We start from the raw sequence: 18342 nt of genomic DNA, 5'->3' as shown, positions 1-18342 counted from the left end.
TCACTCATTCTATTTCCTCAGGCTTCAGGTATTCCATTGGGACTTACATTTACATGTAAATTTTACCCTTGCTAGAGGAGACTGTGGGCCTATGAATGCGGAATTTTTGGAGTGAACCAGTAATGAAATAAGAACACTTGCTGGATTCCTTCTAACGATGTCAGCAATGTTAGGCTGGTTTCAGAATGATGTGCCGTTTATATGGCCTTCCTACCGCTCAGAAAGTACCTTATCCAGTTAGATTTCAGGAAGAGATCTGGTTAACTCAGTATTCAAAGTGTGTAAACGCAGTGGGGGATACAGAGGCACATCCTGCACTTGCTCTAAGGATGGACAGTCAGGAGCTGTGCTGTGGATGAAGATGGATGGCTGCCCCAGGGAAGGCAAAGAAGGGACACAGAAAGCACATGGCTATGTGTAAAGGTGGAAGAAGCTGCCATACTAATTTCCAAAGCAGCTGTGTAAGTTTGCACTCCCACCAGCAGTAGAGGAGTGTTCCTTTACTCCACATCCTCTCCAGCATAAGCTGTCATTGGTGTTTTTTATCTTAGCCATTCTGACAGATGTAGATGGGTATCTCAGAGTCATTTTGATTTGCATTTTCCTGATGGCTTGTTCTATATTGCTTTCAGAAAACTGGTAATCAATGACCCAGCAATACTACTTTTAGGCACATACCCAAAGTAAACACAATCATATATCACAAGGACATTTGCTCAACTATGCTCATAGAAACATTATTTATAATATCCAGAACCTAGATTCACCTCAACTGAAGAGAATGGATAAAGAAAATGTGGTACATTTATGCAATAGGATATTACTCCGTGGTAAAAAGCAATGTCATCTTGAAATTTGTAGGCAAGCGAATGGAACTAGAAGAAAAAAACTCATCCTGAGTGAAGTAACCCAGACTCAGAAAGACAAATACAGTATGTACTCACCCATAAGTGGATATTATACATAAAGCAAAGGGTAACCAGGTTATGATCCACAACCCCAGTGAGGCTATATAAAAAGGAGGACCCTAAGAGAGACACAAATGGAGGGTCCCAGGAAAGGGAAATAGTTGAGATCTCTTGGGTAAACTGGAAGGGGATAGAAGAAGGGGGTGGGGATGGGAACATGAGGGCTTAAGATGGCTAGGTTGGGGGAGTGATGGAAATGGAAAGCAGTAAAAGAGTTATGGTATTAGGAAAAAACCTGGTGCTAAGGAAAGCCTCAGGAATCCACAAGGATGACCTCAGTTAAGACTCCTAGCAATAGTGGAGATGGTGCGTGAACAGGCCTTCTCCTGTAATCAGATTAGTGACTACACTAATTGCCATCATTGAACCTCCATCCTGTAACTGATGGAAGCCGATGCAATGATTCACAGCCAAGCACTGGAATGGACACCTGGAGTTCAGTTGAAGAGAGGGAGGAGAGATTATATGAGCAAGTGGGGGATCAAGATCATGATTGGGAAAACCACAGAGTCAGCTGAGCTGAGCTAATGGGAGTTCACTGACTCTGGACTGACATCTGGGAAACCTGCATGGGATCAAACTAGGCTTTCTGAATGTGGGTGACAGTTATGTGGCTTAATCTCTTTGGGGGAACCCTTGCAGTGGGACCAGGACTTAACCTGGGTGCATGACCTGGCTTTTTGGAGCCCATTCCCTATGGTGGGATATTTTGTTCAATCTTGATATGAGGGGAGGGGCTGGGTCCTGCCTTAACATGGTATGCCAGACTTTGTTACTCCTCAAAGGAGGCCTTACTACATCTGAGGAGTGGATGGGGGATAGTGTAGGGATAGGTAGAGGGACAGGAGAAGGGGGGGAGGGAGAACTGGGGGTCATATGTAAAATGAAAAAAAAAGGCCTATAAATTTAAAAAAAAGTGAAAGAAGCTCTTGCCCATAGCCATAACCAGTAAGTCAGAACAACCTAATGGTTTTCGGTGGAAGACCGTGACTTGGCTTGCAAGCTCCCTCAAAACATACACTCATGGAACATTAGAATTTTTTCCCTACCCAACACTTGCTTACCTGGTGGCAAAGAATAAACTCCCTAAGGTTTCTCTCTCACAGAATTGGCTAAATACCACACTGAGCGTGCAGTGGTGGTACACTCCTTTAATTTCAGTACTCTGGAGGTAGAGGCAGGTGGATCTCTGTGAGTTCAGGGCCAACCTGGTCTACAAGAGTTAGTTCCATGACAGGCTCCAAAGCTACAGAAAAACCTGGTCTCGAACCCCCCCCCCACACACACATAAAAAAAAAAAAACCAAAACAACACACACCAAACTGAATTCATATTAGGATTAACTAGAGTAATGGTGTAGACTATGATTTGTCTTCTACTCAAAGTCCTTCAAAGGACATTTTAGCAGAGACCATTCAGTGAATTTCCAGAGGGTTCTCACTAGGAAAGGTTTTTAGAACTCGTGGAATAGGAAAAGATATGAAAACAGCAATCATGATGCATCACCAGGTAATGTGAGATTCCCCTCTGTATGCTATGAATATCATTGGTTAATAAAGAAACTGTCTTGGCCTGTGATAGGGCAAAAAAAAAAAATAGAGCTAAGAGGGGAAAAATAAAGTGGATGCTGGAAGAAAAGAGGTGGAGTCAGGGAGACACCATGTAGCCCTACCAGAGACAGCCCAGACAGAACTTTACCTGGCAAGCCATAGCCACGTGGTGATACATGAATTCAGATGTAAGAGTTAGCCAATAAGAAGCTAGAGCTAATGGGCCAAGTGGTGATTTAATTAATACAGTTTCTGTGTGGTTATTTGGGAGCTGAGCTGCCAGGTGGTCAGGGAACAAACAAGCAACCTCATACAACAACCAGGAGCTGAAGATTGAGGGATAGCAGTATATCAGAGCAAGGCCATGTGACATCAACTCACTCCTTCCTATGTCAAGATGAACTCAACTAGAAAGGCTAAGGGGAAGAAATCCTAGCTCAAAACTACCCCAAAGCATGTACAACATCTAATCCAGACGTTACAGACCAAACTCCCCAGGCTATCGTCAAAGGCTAAGGTAAATTAGAATCAAGGGGAGGAATGGCACACAGTTGAAAAAATTAAAACTGATTTTTAGTATTAATCCTTTTTGATATTTTTATGAAAATATTTCCAATCCAAAGACTGTCCAAGATCCTAAATATCAGAGACGTCCCAGTGTGTCCACAGTGGTCTGTAACAAATTGGCTTCTTCTTACAAGGTCATGGCTAACGTCATGCCTAGAGCCTACTGCAGCCATTGACTGTTTTAACACAGTTTCCAAAAGATTCAAGGAGCTTCTTTGAGTGTTTCCTACTTAGCTACCTATAGATAAGGTTGGTAAAGAACAACCGTCTTTGAAGACAGATGCTAATGATATAACTTGGTAGCAAGTTATCATGGGCTGTGGGTGGAATTTCACGTAAGGAAGGTAAGCACAGAACATTGTGTATTCAATCTAGACTTGCAAGTCCAAGAATTATCTGAAATTCATGATATAAAATAATTATGCTTTGAGTTTTATAACAAAGTGGTCTGCATGCTCTTTTTCTGGGATGAACAACTGTATTTGCATAATTTCCTTTATACATGTACACTGAATCAGAACACATTTTAAATCCAAAGTTAATCATTTAACTCATAATTTTCACATATGCATATATGTAAATATTCATTACAAATAGACCTTAGGTCATATGGCAGACTTGAGAGCACTCAGCCTTCACATTGGCCTATTATTAATTTATTAAAAGGTGTCACTGAAATTTTAATTTCTTAAAAATACACATCAACTTCTGGCCAACACCTGAGATATTTCTGCATACACATACTTCATTATCTACATGTACACAACATATACATTTGCATGCATGCATGTGCGTGTATGTGTATAAATTAAAACTACAAATCTCTTTTCTGTATAAATTACCTCAGACAAAATTAAAGAATTAAACAGAAATGAACTATCTATGCAGTTATAACTAGTTGCATAAAATTAAATATAAAACAAGTTGGAACTTACAGAAGCTTTTCAATTAAGTAGATACTGCTTAGACCTCGCCAGTCCCTCCCACATGGCACTGTTATCTTTGGCAGCGAACTGCTCAAACTGGACTTTTGTCAATTGCCCAAGAGTAAAGCACCTGTGATTCAGCTTCTCTCTTTCAGTATTTAGAACAGTATTTGAAGCAGAACATTACTCTAATAGATTGGATGTGTTGAGTAGCTGGGGAAAACAACTTAGAAAGGGCCGTGGCTGTGCTGCACTGATAACAATTATTTTATGTACAAGAACATTCAAGTTCCCGCTGTGGTCCCGTCAGTGTGATAGGTGGAGGGATGATGGAGGTGCAGCAGACTCCTTCTGGCTCCATCTGGGAAGAAGTTTCTTGCCCTATTAGTGGAAACATCATACTCACTGGGAAGGCAGCTAGCGCAAATGGCAAAGGGCTATCTATGTGATTTGGGGTCCATTTGTAAATTGCAGTTCAAAGGAAAGGACAATACCCACAGGCTGTAGGAATTCATAAGGGCCCTTCAGAAGAATGGCAGCTCCAGGAATGCTACTTTGGAAGACAGTTCCCAGGGCTAGGAACTTGCATCCATCAAGGAAAATGGCAGGAAGGAAAAGCATAGGCAGGAATGGGGACATGTGGTGTGTTTTGTAGAATATTAGGGAAATTCTTACCCTGACTTTTAAGGGTATTGTGAAAAGCAGTAAATCATGAAGGAAGGGAGAGGGAGGGAGGGAGAAAGGAAAGAAAGGAGAGAGAGAGAGAGAGAGAGAGGAAGAAGAAGAAATGAAGGATGGGATGGAGGGCAAGATCCACCTATATTGAGACTATCATGTCTTCTCAGAGTCAGGCGACCAAAGACTTTTTACTCCTGGGAATAGAAAATGGAAAATATGAAAAAGTTGGGTAGATAGACGGAGAGACACGGGCTCACTGGTGCAGGCTGGCAACAAGCGGAGTAGGGCTGGCAGGGTTGAGGACTTAACTATAGGATCTAAGTGGAGTTGGAGGGAAGGCAAAACCTGAACTGGCCTATCATTGAACACTCTGGGAAAAGCCGCTTCTGAGACAATGGCGTCTGCCACCTTTGTCTTTGGCAGTTTGGAGGCAAGAGATTCGTATGTCACCTCTTAAGCACGGCCAGGCAGCAGTGTAACACTGAACTGCTACTGTACCGGATCCTGTAGCAAACTCATGGCTGAAAGTAGGAACTGGAGCATTCACTAGGCAGCACAGAGGACAGAAATCATAATAAAGTACCTATTGACCCCAAGGGGCTTGTAGTCCTGAAGAAAGGAGGAAAATGTGTCTGCAGAGCACATGTAAACAAGGTGGAGGGAGTGGTATGGCATTTGCTGGGGCATGGGCTGCTTATCAGGAGGTGGTTGACTCATGTGCCCATGTTAAACCTTGAAGATCTTATCCAGGTCAGAAAACCTGTATTCTAACATTTTGTGTCACTTGACTTTAGAAAATTTAGAAAATTTTGCTTGACTGTGGCTTTCTTAGAAGCCAGATGAAGGTACACTCCAGTCCTTGGGTCCAATGCCTTCACAAGTCGGCTTTCATAAATTCTGAATGCCCCCACGGTGGTAAAGTTCACAGTGAAAACAATTCAGGAGACTTGTTTGAGTTGAGCTTGACTCTCCATCTGTGGGGAAAATCGATGAGGCTTCACTTCCTCTCCCATGTGACACTGGGGCTTCCACACATGGTTAAAAGCGTTGTCCAGTGGACATGAAGTGAGTCGAAGTTTTAATTAAATCAAGACTGCTGAAAACTAAACAGGAGTGAATTCATTCATTTTCAGGCATAAAGAATGTGTGTGTGTGTGTGTGTGTGTGTGTGTGTGTGTGTGTGAAGCTACAGCACACATACACCATACAGACACACCAAGTATATGTGGCCTCTTTATGTTAAGAAACATCCTTGGTATTATGTGCTTTTACATGTCACCAGGAACACTACATACGTAGGGAGAACAATGTGGGATATAAGTGAAGATGGCTCTCCTGGGAGGAGGACTCCTTCAGTGGGGTAACTGTCCCAGAGGGTGTTCCCATGCCATGTAATGGCTCTATGGTAGAACTTATCAGGCAGGCTGATAAGTTTCTGTATGACGCAAGACTTCTGAGCGATGGCAATGGGAACAAAATAGGCAAGCAAGTAGTTTAAAATATCCTTCCAGGTGGTAGCTGGAAAAATTAATGCTTTAGGGATAATTTGGGCGGTAGCTTTGCAATATGCCCTTCTTTACTTCTCAAAATAGTTTATCTGACAAGACACCAAGACAATTTTTGCCAAAGATTTTGTTTATTTAAAGCCACAGTTGTCTTCTATATGGCAAATTAATTACGCAGTAGTTTCCTGTGACACTGAACAGCTCCTTCTTTGAAAATTTTGACTGTGCCCAGGGTGATCACAGGGCAAACTGGGAGGCATATTTCTATTCTTTCTCATGTGTATGCATGTGCGCATGTATGTGGCGCATATCTGTGCATGTGAACGTATGTGGGTGTGGAGGCCCAAGATTAACACTGGGAGTCTTCCTCCCTTGTTCTCTGCTTTGTTTACTCAGGCAAGATCTCAAAGCTCACCCCAGTTTGATGGCCAGCTGGTTTCTGAGAGTCCCCCTGTCTCTGTCCCCTGCCTGGGGTTACAAACAGGCCTCCATGCCAACTCTGAATTTGCGAGGGTACTGGGAATTTAAACAATGATGCTCACACTTGTGTGTGACCAGCACTTCTCCACTGACATGTCTCTTGCTCCTGAGAGGCCAACGGTGGTGTGTTTTCTTGTTCCTCTAGGTCCTATACAACCTGTTCAAGTCATTCTGCCAAATGAAAACCATCCACCCCATCGACGTGTTTGCGGGCATCGCGAACTTCTTCGTCGTGGGAATTGGCGGAGTGCTCATCGGCATCCTCCTGGGATTTATAGCTGCCTTCACCACCCGTTTCACACACAACATCCGGGTCATTGAGCCACTGTTTGTCTTCCTGTACAGCTACTTGTCCTACATCACCGCTGAAATGTTTCACCTCTCAGGCATCATGGCGTAAGTGTCTCACCGCTCACAATCCTTGGGTCCTGCAATTCCTTGTACCTGTGCATTCGGGGCTATTACAGTTGATAGTGTTATGTAAAAGGCTAGGTTTTCTTATCCTGAGAACAACTAGAATTGGATTCTCCATAAACCTTTTGTTACATCGTAATGAAAGTTCATACTATCCAGATTTAATGCTAATACAATCTGGAGCTGACACGGAACAGGTGCTAAAATTAACCCTTGCGTGTCCTATGAAATGCAACAATGAACTTGATTGTTGCTCTGGATCAGATATCAGCATTTTAGGAGGCTGATCCCCTTCACTGTGCTCTGTGTGGGAGACTGCAAAATATTCCTGCCAGGTTGCATCGCCGAAACTGTCCATGGGGTTCTAGAGCCGTTGCTGTGGGCCCATTTAAATGCCCTAACTCACAGTAGACTTGCTGGCAACAGTTTAAACTCATTTAATACAGCATGCTATGGATAAGATCCTGCAATTTAATGTGGATTATTTTAAAATGGAAGTTAAGTATTTTGATACGGGGTTCAAATGATCTCGAAATAAATAATACTAAGTAATTTATTAAAGATACAGTTACTGTTTTATTCACTCACCTGGGAGGAGGTTTTGAAAAGCTTGTATATGTTAGCTGCAGATTGCTAATATTTGGATCACACTGGCCTTCAAGATGTTATCTTGAAGAAAACTAGTCAACGGAGGGTTTTACCCCAAACAAGGGCAATATATGATGATTGAATTCTCTCTATAGTCAATGAAAAACACCTTAGGAATAAATAGCAGATGCCTACTTTGCTTTTGTCTTGACATTCAGTGACACCCTGTAAGCTGTAGTCAGCCCGTGTTAGGGTGTGGAGAATGTTTTTAGGGTTTGCTCTGTAATGTAGGCCACATTCTTTCTACAGCTTTCTCCCCTGTCCTGATGTAGGTGGTGCTTTGATTGAAGAGTGTCTGGCTGCATGCCTCTTAGCAACACTTTCATTTCAGACGCAGATGGAGTCTGTGGTGCAAGGGGAGGTAAAGAGAAGTCGAACTCGTCATAAAAGCCACGAGTTAAAGGTTAGGTGGTTTTTCCGTTTCAAAGAGAACCTAAATAAAGCAACGCATTAATCCAGTTGACCCAGTAATGAAACCTTCCTGGTTGCTATTCATATCACTGTGTGACTTCCAATGTCCCCACTGTTCTTTGAGCAGCACCATTGAAAATGTGTGATCAGCTAATTACAAGGGCCGCCAACAGCATACGGACGGGGCCGGGTGTCTAATTTCTCAGCAGGGTTGTTCTAGACTCAGGTCCGTAGGAACCCTGGATTTCATAATCTGACCGTGGGCTATGTGCCTGTCACTTGTCTAGAACACTGAAAGGAGCCATAGGAAATTAATCATTTTGTACAATGTTCCAGAGTGGGGATCCCTGAAGGCACTGGGTGGTTGAAAAGTCACACGAGGGAAGAAATGGGTGTGGGAGCAAAGACGAGGATGCTTAAAGTATGTTGCGCCTAATTCTCCACAATTCTCCACCAACTGGAGACCAAATCTTCAAATGCCCTGAACTTACAGAGGACATCTCATTCAAACTATCCCGTCTACATTGTACCAAAATAATATAAGGACCAATAAGGACAAAACTAAGTAAGAGCTTCTAAGAGATCAGAATTCTTGCACAGCCACTGTCCTTTGACAGTAGATAAATGGGCATATTTGCATCAGTGCACCAATTCTCTCACAAGTGGAGCTCTGTGTTTTAATGTGGGGTGGTCAGTGCACTGCTCAAACCCCTAGTGGGTGTGATGCTTCTCTAGGGTACACTCACAGGTACATTTGTGGGCACTCAATGTATGAACTCCCAGGCTGTAGCTACTATACTGACCTCGGGACCCTGGTGTTGTACGGAGAGGAGCAGGCTACATCCCGCCACCCGGCTAGCTTATAGCCGAAATAACCACACGGAAATTGCATTAATTAAATTACTGCCTGGCTCATTAGCTCTAGCCTCTTATTGGCTAACTCTTACATCTTGGTTAACCCATTTCCATTAATGTGTATCGCCACTTGACTCTGGCTTACCCGCATGAGTCTAACCAGCGTCTGTCTTGGACAGGAGAAGCATGGCATCTGCCTGTCTCTGTTTTCTTCCTCCCAGAATTCTGTTCTGTCTCCCCCACCTACCTGAGGGCTGCCCTATCAAAAAGCCAAGGCAATATCTTCATTTGACCAATGAAAGCAACACATAGACAGAACCTCCTACACCACCCTGGCCAAGGCATACAGCAAATCCATGTCATGGGAGGTTTGCATCAACACTCTTCTCATGGAACTAAGAAATTCTTCTGGACTTGAATTGCACTGAGATTCTAAATGATTCTCACCCTTCCCATTACTTAGGCTCTTTTTTATTATTAAAAACAAAACAAAGCAATCTTAAATTTAACAGAAGTAAAGATTCTGGGAATACTGAACATGCTAAATTCTCTTCATTGTTTGCTGAGGAGGAGAGGATGTCATCCCAGGGATGCAAATAGGCAGAAGGGCAGTCAGGTGACCTCAGAGTCTAGACTCCATCCCAGTGATCTGTGTAATAGTTATGAAACAGCCCACTTCTGCCTTCTGTCCTTCCTGGTGCGCTCTCTAATCTTCTTCCATCCTTCTCCCTCCTCCTATTGCCCTTGTAGTCCTCTGACGTGGTTCAGGAGCTTTGCCTTTAGCTGAATTCTGACAGCCTGTCCTGGAATGTGCTCATGGAAGTTAACAGGAGAGTCTGACTGGGAAGAAATTTCCTTCTACAGAGAAAAAGACGTGGCTTTAGGCTAAAAAGAAAACCAGATTTTCAGGGTGGAAAGTCGAATTTATGTCTTGGTTTGAGTGAGGTCATCCAGGCAAGTGTTCTTGGGTCTTCAGAAAGCTTGTTGCTTCTGCTGTTTGCTGTCATGAGGCTGTAGTTGGACAGGACCCTCACTGACAACCACATTAGTTACTCTGTGATGGTAGGCTTCTGCCCTTCACTGGACATTTTTAGATTTAGATTTGAATTTCCCTTTCTGATGTTGCCAAATGCTTTAACACCTCATTGAATGTGGAAGCATAATTTCTGCCTGCTTTCTCCTGTATTTCCAGGTGGGACTTAGGTGTGTGTGTGTGTGTGTGTGTGTGTGTGTGTGTGTGTGTGTGTCTAAGACACATCTTTCTATGTCTAGGTGGTTCAGAGTTCATTTTTTTTGTGTGGCAGTAAGCCTAAAGTTCAGGAACGTTTTCATACCACCATCTACACACAAAATGTTGTATATCAATAGCTCTGGACACTTTTCTTTGTATCAAAGCAGCATTGAACGGGATACAGAGGTGACTAATGGGTCTTTTAGGAACTAGAAAACTCTTGACTTCATGTAAGTATTTGGAACTTTGTGCTCAGTACATACTCCTGAGGATTTCCCACTGATAATGGGGGATTCACCCTTTCTTCTCAAGGACTTGGATTGATTCTTTGATGCTCTCCTAAAATTAAATCCATTAAAAATAATTTCCTTTCATGGAAGTTTGTGATCTCCCTTTGGATACCAAGTTCTGGGCTTCAGCTTGTACCTCACACAAACCTCTTGGGTCTGAGAGCATTGCCCTGCAGAGGAGTGTTTGACCTCTTTTGTAGCTTATAGCCCTCTGGGAAAGGATGCCTCCCCCCCCACCCCAGCTTTCAGGGATTTCAGAAATGTTTCATTTCTTGGAGGAGTTGATAATCAGTGTTTTAAATTTCATTTTAAATAGGTTAATAATTCCATAGAATTTCTTCTCTGAAGACTACTTCCTAAATATTTTATATTTATTGTTTCAATTATTGTACCTGCCTTATTGCAAAAACGTAGGAAGTGGTAGTTTTTAACTTTACTTAATGAATGTGTACATTGAGGCCCAGACAGGTAGTTACAGCTGTATTCTGGCTCTCTAGAAGCTGATCCAGTCCAGTCCATGTTAAGAAAAATGGGGAGGAGAGAAGAAACATGAAAAAGAAAGGAGATGGAATTTCTAGAATGTAGGTGTTTCTAGAATGATGAGTTCAGGTCTGGTCTAGGTGTGGATCCAGCCTGTGACTGAGCTGGTCACTTTTGCAGTGAGGACTTGTTCTTTCTTCTTATTTTCCTCTGTAGGGTTGACGTCATCTGTTCTACGCTTTGAGAGGAATGGGAAAGCTTATCTTTGTTTCCTATACTGTACTGGGTCTGGATCCCTTCATTAGTTGCTCAGAAGGGTTCTGAGGAATGAGAGACATGTTGTTGTGACAAAAAATACATACAATTTATTCAGTAAAGTGATGAGACTGAGTAGATCAAGGTCCCTAAAAGCCCTGGTCATGTGGGTTTTAGCTCCTTTAATTTTAGGAGGAAATGATTGACAGAACTGTGTTGGTAATTTGTTGGTTTACATCAGATCTAAAGTGGGAAGATTGATACTGGGGAAGTTTGGGGTCATGTAAGCTAGTGATGCTAGTTTAAATGATGAATTAGGTCTTTTCTAGCTTTTCTGGGCTTTTCTAGCAAAGGATAACATCTGTGGGCTGCGGCTGCTCTCTCCTCAGTCTTCTTTGTGCTTTGTAGCATCTAGGAGCTTACATCTACTTTTTCACTAGAACGTCCTAGAATGATATTTATCTTTATCTTGTATTGATTGCTTGACTTCAAGTAAACAATTCAAACCATAGAAAAATGCAAAGGATTTTATGATTTAGTTGTCAGACCCTAAACAACACAGAGTAGTGGTTCTCAACTTTCCCAATGCCATTACTCTTTAATATAGTCCTCATGTTGTGGTGAACCCTCAACCATATAGTCATGAATAATGAATAAAGCTGCTACTTTATAACTGTAGTTTACTACTGTTATGAATTATCATGTAAATATCTGATATTTCCAATGGTCTTAGGCAACCCCTGTGAAGGAGTCATTTAACCCCCAAGGGGTCGCAACCAACAGGTTGAGAACTGCTGACTTAGAGTTGCAAGAGTGTTAGGGTTAAAATCTCAAATGACTCCCTAAAACCTATAGACTAAAGGCTTTATTACCATCCTATGTAGGCGTGGCTGAATGGATGGAAATTCTGAGAGGCGGTTGGGGAGCTTCTAAAGGGGACACTGGGACACATGCCTCCTGGCATTTCCCAGCCACCACAAGGCAGCTGCTTAGACACACACTGACATACTTTCCCAAAGGCCCAAGCAAGAAAGCCTGGTGAACACGGACAAATCCCTGGGCCCAAATCAACATCTCTTCCTTCTAAATTCTGTATCCCACGTTTCTGCTGATAGACACCCATCTAACAGAGAGGCTAACATCTAACACTGCTCTTCTAGTGACCTATTGGGCACCTGAAGGTGATTACCTCACCTTGATTTTCAAGGCCTCAGTTTGCGTTTCATTTATTCTCTGCACAGGGAGGTCATGGCCTGGGGGACTCTGAGCATGGGCTGTGTTCCACAGTGAGGAACAGCCATGTGAAGCTTCTCTGTATGCTGAAGTGCTCCTCTAACCCCTCTTTCTCTATTCCTCCACTTTCCCTTTGCCTCCATGAAAGCTATGAGTTTTCAGTGCTCCCGAAAGGTCTGGCCAAGTGGCCGAGCCTGCCTTCCCACGTGACCTCACTCTTAATCCCTAGCTATTTGAGATAAGTTGAGTCATCTGGTGCCCTTGTAGCCAGGTGTTCAGTTCAAAGAGGAGAACAAAGCTGTGCAAATAAGAGGAGCAGAAACAAACCCAAGAAGGAGGATCGCTGGGTTCTCTGAATAAATAGACTCCCGACAAGGACAGGTACAGATCACTGGGGACATGACAGCAAGGACTCCCCATGTCCATCGAAACCTCTTTGTCAGTGCTGCCTTCCTTTGTGCCGTGGTCAGGCACAAAGAAAGGTTTACATAGCTATTGGGTTTTATATATCTGCAGCCCAGCTGCTGGAGAACGAGGGAGATCTATCCAACCAGTTCATATCAGGAAACGTTTCAGAGGAAGGAGGGTGGCTGGCCCACCAGTTTGGAAGAGTTATTGGATCAAGCTCTATGGACCATCCCTGTTTCATGAAAAGCAAAGCCTGGTACGGGTGGAAAGCACTGATTTGCCAGTCTGCTAAGACTGAGACAACAACCCAATCTATGAGTCCGTGTTTATCATGGTGTTTATCAGTAGGGGAAATCACCTCTTTTTTTTTTTCAGAAAAACAAAAGGATAGAAATGATGATGCTTTTCAGTTAGATCTTCTTGGTAAAAAAAGAGCATTTTGAGAGGATTGGGGAAGATTAATGAAAGCCTCCAGAGATGTTGTGGGTCTCCATGGACCTGAATTCTGGGGAGAAGAGGAAAGCCAACTCTCCCATTTGCCAGGCAGGTGTCTGGGACTCACCTGGGGCTTGATCCACCTGTGTCAGTGGGTTATAATGAGTACAGCAGCAGATGTCCAGATCTCTTTTACGCCACTGTTTTGCATGCAACGGACAGTCTAACATTCTGTGGGAGAAAAGCCAGAGGTCACAGCCCTGACTTGGCCAGCTGCCTCCGGGGCTAAGGAATCCTTCTCAGGAGAGGATGTGTGGCTGGCAGCAGCAGGAAGGTGCCTGGTTGGAGAAGGGGGGAGGGAGAAGAGCTGAAAAACACAATCAGAACACAGTAGCCCTCAGATCCTGTGTTAGCCCCTGGTTCCCCTCTAATAAAGCTTTAAGTAAGATGATTCATCTCGAGTCCGATGCATTTCTCCTTTGTGATCCCTCAGGCTATGTCCCACTTACTCCCTTACAACTTTGGTGTGTTTAGAAATTACTCAGAACGACCCTTTTGTGTAGACACCCAAATTTTCTCAGATGAAGCAAGGGATTTGCATCTTTCCAAGGATTTCCACAAATTCCATGGTTCACAGACAGAATGTTCTAATACACATGCTGTACACCGTAAGGAACTTCATAAAGCCACCATTCGAACTCACGTTCCCAGGACACACAAGCAACCTTGAGCATGGTTTGTACATCTGTACAAGGGTGTTATGGGGTCAGGTTCCATGCCCAGCGATGCATGTGGTCTCTCTCCACCATGCCCATGTGGCAGAACCTACTTTAATTTCTTTGTTAAGAGTAGACCACATCCTTCAGGCTCTTTGTAATCTTACTCAGTGCTCTTCAGACTCCATGGGCCTGCGATTCCTTGTCGCTCATCACACTGGAGGTAATGACTTATGACCCTTTGTGTGATCCCACTGCGTGAATCCACATCTGCACCAGGTGCCGATGGGGGATATGCAAACACTGGTGGAACTTAAAAAATTATAAAAGGTAAAGTAAAAATTGAAGCAGAAAGGATATGAAGGCAGACAAGGTTCTGGTAGGAGTTAACCCACCATATACAGTAGTTAAGACCATTTATTTCATTCTTCGTATTTGACAGAGGTCATTCCGTTTGTATGCTGGTGACTTCCTCTGAAAGTAGTTTTCATTTGCATTTGATAATATGTCAAACCCAGTTTCTTTTGGTCATTGGGTTTCCTGGAAGAGACAAATGACTCTATAGTAAATCCATGCTCTGGAATAATTAATTTACTTCACACGAGTGAGCTCTTTTTTCTGAGAACATGCCCTGTGCCCAGCGTCACCATAAGACCTGGATTTAATCAATACAGAGAGAGCTACTGAATGGGGCTTCATCATTGCAAGACTGGACTCTGACTGAGTACGCCTTCATTTTAGCAAAGTTTTCGTTGAAAGTATAGGATTTGTTTGTGTTGTCCCTGTAATTGTATTTGCACATTTTAGTAGCACATACAGATTTGTCGTGAGAGCAAATAGATTGTGCAATGACCTATCAGCCAGTATACTATAACGCAGCTCCAATTCTAGGGAGACCCTCTGTGGTGGTTTGAATGTATTTTGCCCCCATTATGGAGTGGCACTATTAGGAGTGTGGCTTTGTGGGAGGAAGTGTGTCACTGTAAGGGTGGGCTTTGAGGTTTCTTATGCTCAGGATATCACCCAGTGTCTCAGTTGACTTCCTGTTGCCTGTAGTATGGAGGAGTCTCAGCTACAATTCTAGCACCATGTCTGCCTTCACACTCCCATGTTCCACATCATGACGATGATGGACTGAACCTCTGAAACTGTAAGGGGCCCACCCCAAATAAATGTTTTCCTTATAAAAGTTCCTGTGATCATGGTGTCTCTTAGCAATAAAATCCCTAACTAAGACAGCCTCCTAATGCTAATATCAGAATTGAATTTAAAAAATTGATCACTGTATTTTAAAGGTATTTATATTTATAAACGTGTACGTAAGTATGTCCTCTATAAATATACACAGAAAGCATGTCTGTACAAAACAATAAAAAATATATTTTTTATAATATGTATATATGTGTACACTTACATGTCTTTACACCCAGAAATCTGACTCCATCTCCTGCTTTCAATTCTAATGCTGGGTCCCTTTGGTTTTAAAGATTGCAGTCATCTAGTCAAAGAATCTGAACGTGGCAGCAACTCAGGTACAGAACCACGCTGTGCTGAGAATAATATGAGCCTATACTCTCTTAAGGTATACATTCTAATAAAAGGAAATGCAGTCTACAGAAAGTCAGCTTCATGGGGATACTATGCTGGAGTCAAGGCCTCCTACAGAAGACAGGAATCATTGGAAGAATTTTCTGTTCACAGATAGTCAAATGACAGATCATTTAAGGAAAAACTCTGTCTTATCCTTGAAGACTTTGTTGAGGGAGTATTAGCTAGCCTGATCTTTGCCTATGCTATATTTTAAGCAATATGAGGATGAAGAAAACCTCAATTGCTGCTGAATGCAAAACCCACTAATTACAGTGATTTTACTTTTCCATCTCTAAATTGGCGATAATCACCATACATTTATGTTAAAGTGAGGCAAGATGATCACAAAGCAGTATGTCTGACCTCTATGTGGTCTCACGCAGCGAAACCTAACACCTGTCAAAACATGTGCATGTTTTGGTTTGTTACATAGGCCAGGTGTGGGAGCGGGCTTTGAAAGTGAAATGACAAGCTATCGAAGGAAACAAATTATCTATATTGGTTTGGCTCGTGCCCTTCCAAATCTGTCCTCTGCATGTGTGACGCCCCTCCAAAGGTTTTTTTTTCCTAGAGTATGATTTTTTTCATATCAAAGTACTATTCCTATCAAGAGTATATTCAAATAGGATCGGAGTCAAGATGCATTAAAGATATAATCGACATACACATCAATGGATACTTTTCTTGTTCCTAGTGGACTTAGGGGAAATAGAGATAGGGACCGAGATGATGGGGGCTGGATAACGTTACAGCCAAATAGATCAACCTCAACCTCCCACCCTGCCTACAGAATCCAGCAGAAGCTCTTGATTGTTGTGTATACCAATCATTTTCTGACCCTTGCCGCCTTTAGTGATCTTTTAATGCTATCGTTTCACTCTCCTCTGGCTACCAGAATATTCTTGTAGTTTCACCTGCTTTTCTTAAGTTGCACTCATCTGTCTGTGAGCTCTTCTTCTGTAAATTCTACCAATTGTGTGTTGGCAATGTTTGTAAAAGGCAGGTGCATCCATGCTGAGGGGGTGTGGGCTTTTTCTTGGCACAACTCCGTGTGATACAGAGGATGATGGTCATTCCACAATGGTTATATGGTATTAGACACTATAAATAATCCATATACATTTCAGAATGTACAAGGTGGAGCGCTTAGATACTGTCATCATGTAAGGGACTCAAGCATCACATTTTATCGTTGTTGGGGGCTCTTCACACTGCACCATTGCAGGTGCTGAAGGGAAGCTCTGCTTTTTTTCTATTTTTCATTCTCAATGGCCTCTTACTGATGAAACATTTGGACAATTGCACCTTTTTCTGTAGAATAACTAACAATTTACTTCCACATACTTTTAATACAGCCTTTCTTTTGATTTAGTATTATTTATCCTTGAAGACTTTCATATAGTATGCAGTATGGTCTAATCATACCTACCCTCACAAGTCTCTTCCAACTCCTTTTGAAGCCCCCAACATCATCTTCTTCTCCCAACTTCATGTCCTCTTCTTTTTCTTTAAAAATAAAAATAATAACTGAGAGACCAACCTAGACCAAATACATGAATGTAGGGCTACCCATTGGGGCAACAGCAACCTACCAGGGTCTAAATCTCCAAAGAAAATGGACTCCCTCTTCCCCAGAAGCCATCAATTTGTCATGAGCTCCTCCCACTCCATGCTGGATTATTGATTGGCTTGCTCTTGAGCAGTTCTTGTGCAGGAGATTACAGCTCCTATGAGTTCATGAGTGTCATGGCCTCAGGTCTAGAAGACACTGCCAGTATACCGTTTCTGGTCCTGTGTCTAGCTCCCACAGTGTTGTATAGCAACAATCTCTTCATGAGCATTTCTCCCCTTAGATCAGGAGCTTTTGGAGGCTGGCGCTCTGCCTTCCTTGCTTTCATCTTCATAGACCATGGCTCATAATTTCGCATCTCTGTCCTCTCTGTCATGTAACCAGCCAGGAGGGTCCCAGGAGATTCTATTCTTTTCTGCTCACATGACACTGCTTCTTTTTGCCTCCCTAAGAGAGTGTCTCATCTGTGGCTTTGAGGCCTTGTGAGGTTTCTGCTTGTGACAGGGTTTGATCTGCAGTCACACCAGAACAGCAAAATCGATGTGGTAGGGAAGCACCCTCCAGCCACTGACTGAGTGACCAGGGATATTGAGTTTTCATGGTAGACCACAATGGCAATATTTGGAAACTTTGGTCCAATGCCTTCTGTGCATCAACGCTGTGGATGAACAGGTGCTACCCAAGCAAGGTGCTTCTGGGTACCAAGATTATAGTAGTCCCTCAGTGTGTTTCTCCTCTTGAAGTGATGCTGGGAGGTAAACCACTCCATTACCATCAGGGTCTGGCCAGCATGGACATGCCTCCTGGTCATGTGAGTGATGTAGCATAACAGAAAATAACCTACTTGCTATTCATATACCAAGACTACAATTTTCAATCATATCTGAATGACTGGTGTTTGTTAAATTACTTCCTATCATGAACTAAATATTAATGTTTGCCTTCTACATGTGCTTAAGTAATAAGGAGATCATGGTTGGGGAGGGGTGGGTAACATATTTACACAGCACTATTCTAGTCTTGCAAATATGTTTTTCAAATGATCACTGTAAACTTTAGAAGCCAAGAAGAGAAGAATGGAGTATGGGCTGAAGAAGCACAGCGCTTCAATCTGATAATGGATGGTGCTTCC

The 18342-nt window shown here is 42.7% G+C and overlaps 1 protein-coding gene across 1 annotated transcript in view; it reads left to right on the top strand.

Moving 5' to 3' along the window:
• Slc9a2 (solute carrier family 9 member A2) overlaps positions 1-18342 on the top strand; it is an 82837-nt gene that overhangs the window by 35704 nt on the left and 28791 nt on the right. Inside the window, exon 3 of the mRNA XM_041655815.1 lies at positions 6820-7070. Within this exon, the coding sequence (XP_041511749.1) occupies positions 6820-7070 (251 nt within the window). The remainder of the gene's footprint in view (positions 1-6819; positions 7071-18342) is intronic.

Source organism: Microtus oregoni, unplaced genomic scaffold (genome assembly GCF_018167655.1).
Source record: "Microtus oregoni isolate MIOR12 unplaced genomic scaffold, Mior012 000007F_ref0000211, whole genome shotgun sequence".
Classification (NCBI taxonomy): Eukaryota; Metazoa; Chordata; class Mammalia; order Rodentia; family Cricetidae; genus Microtus; species Microtus oregoni.
Note: the sequence above shows the minus strand (reverse complement) of the source record. Positions and strands in the feature narration are given on the sequence as shown.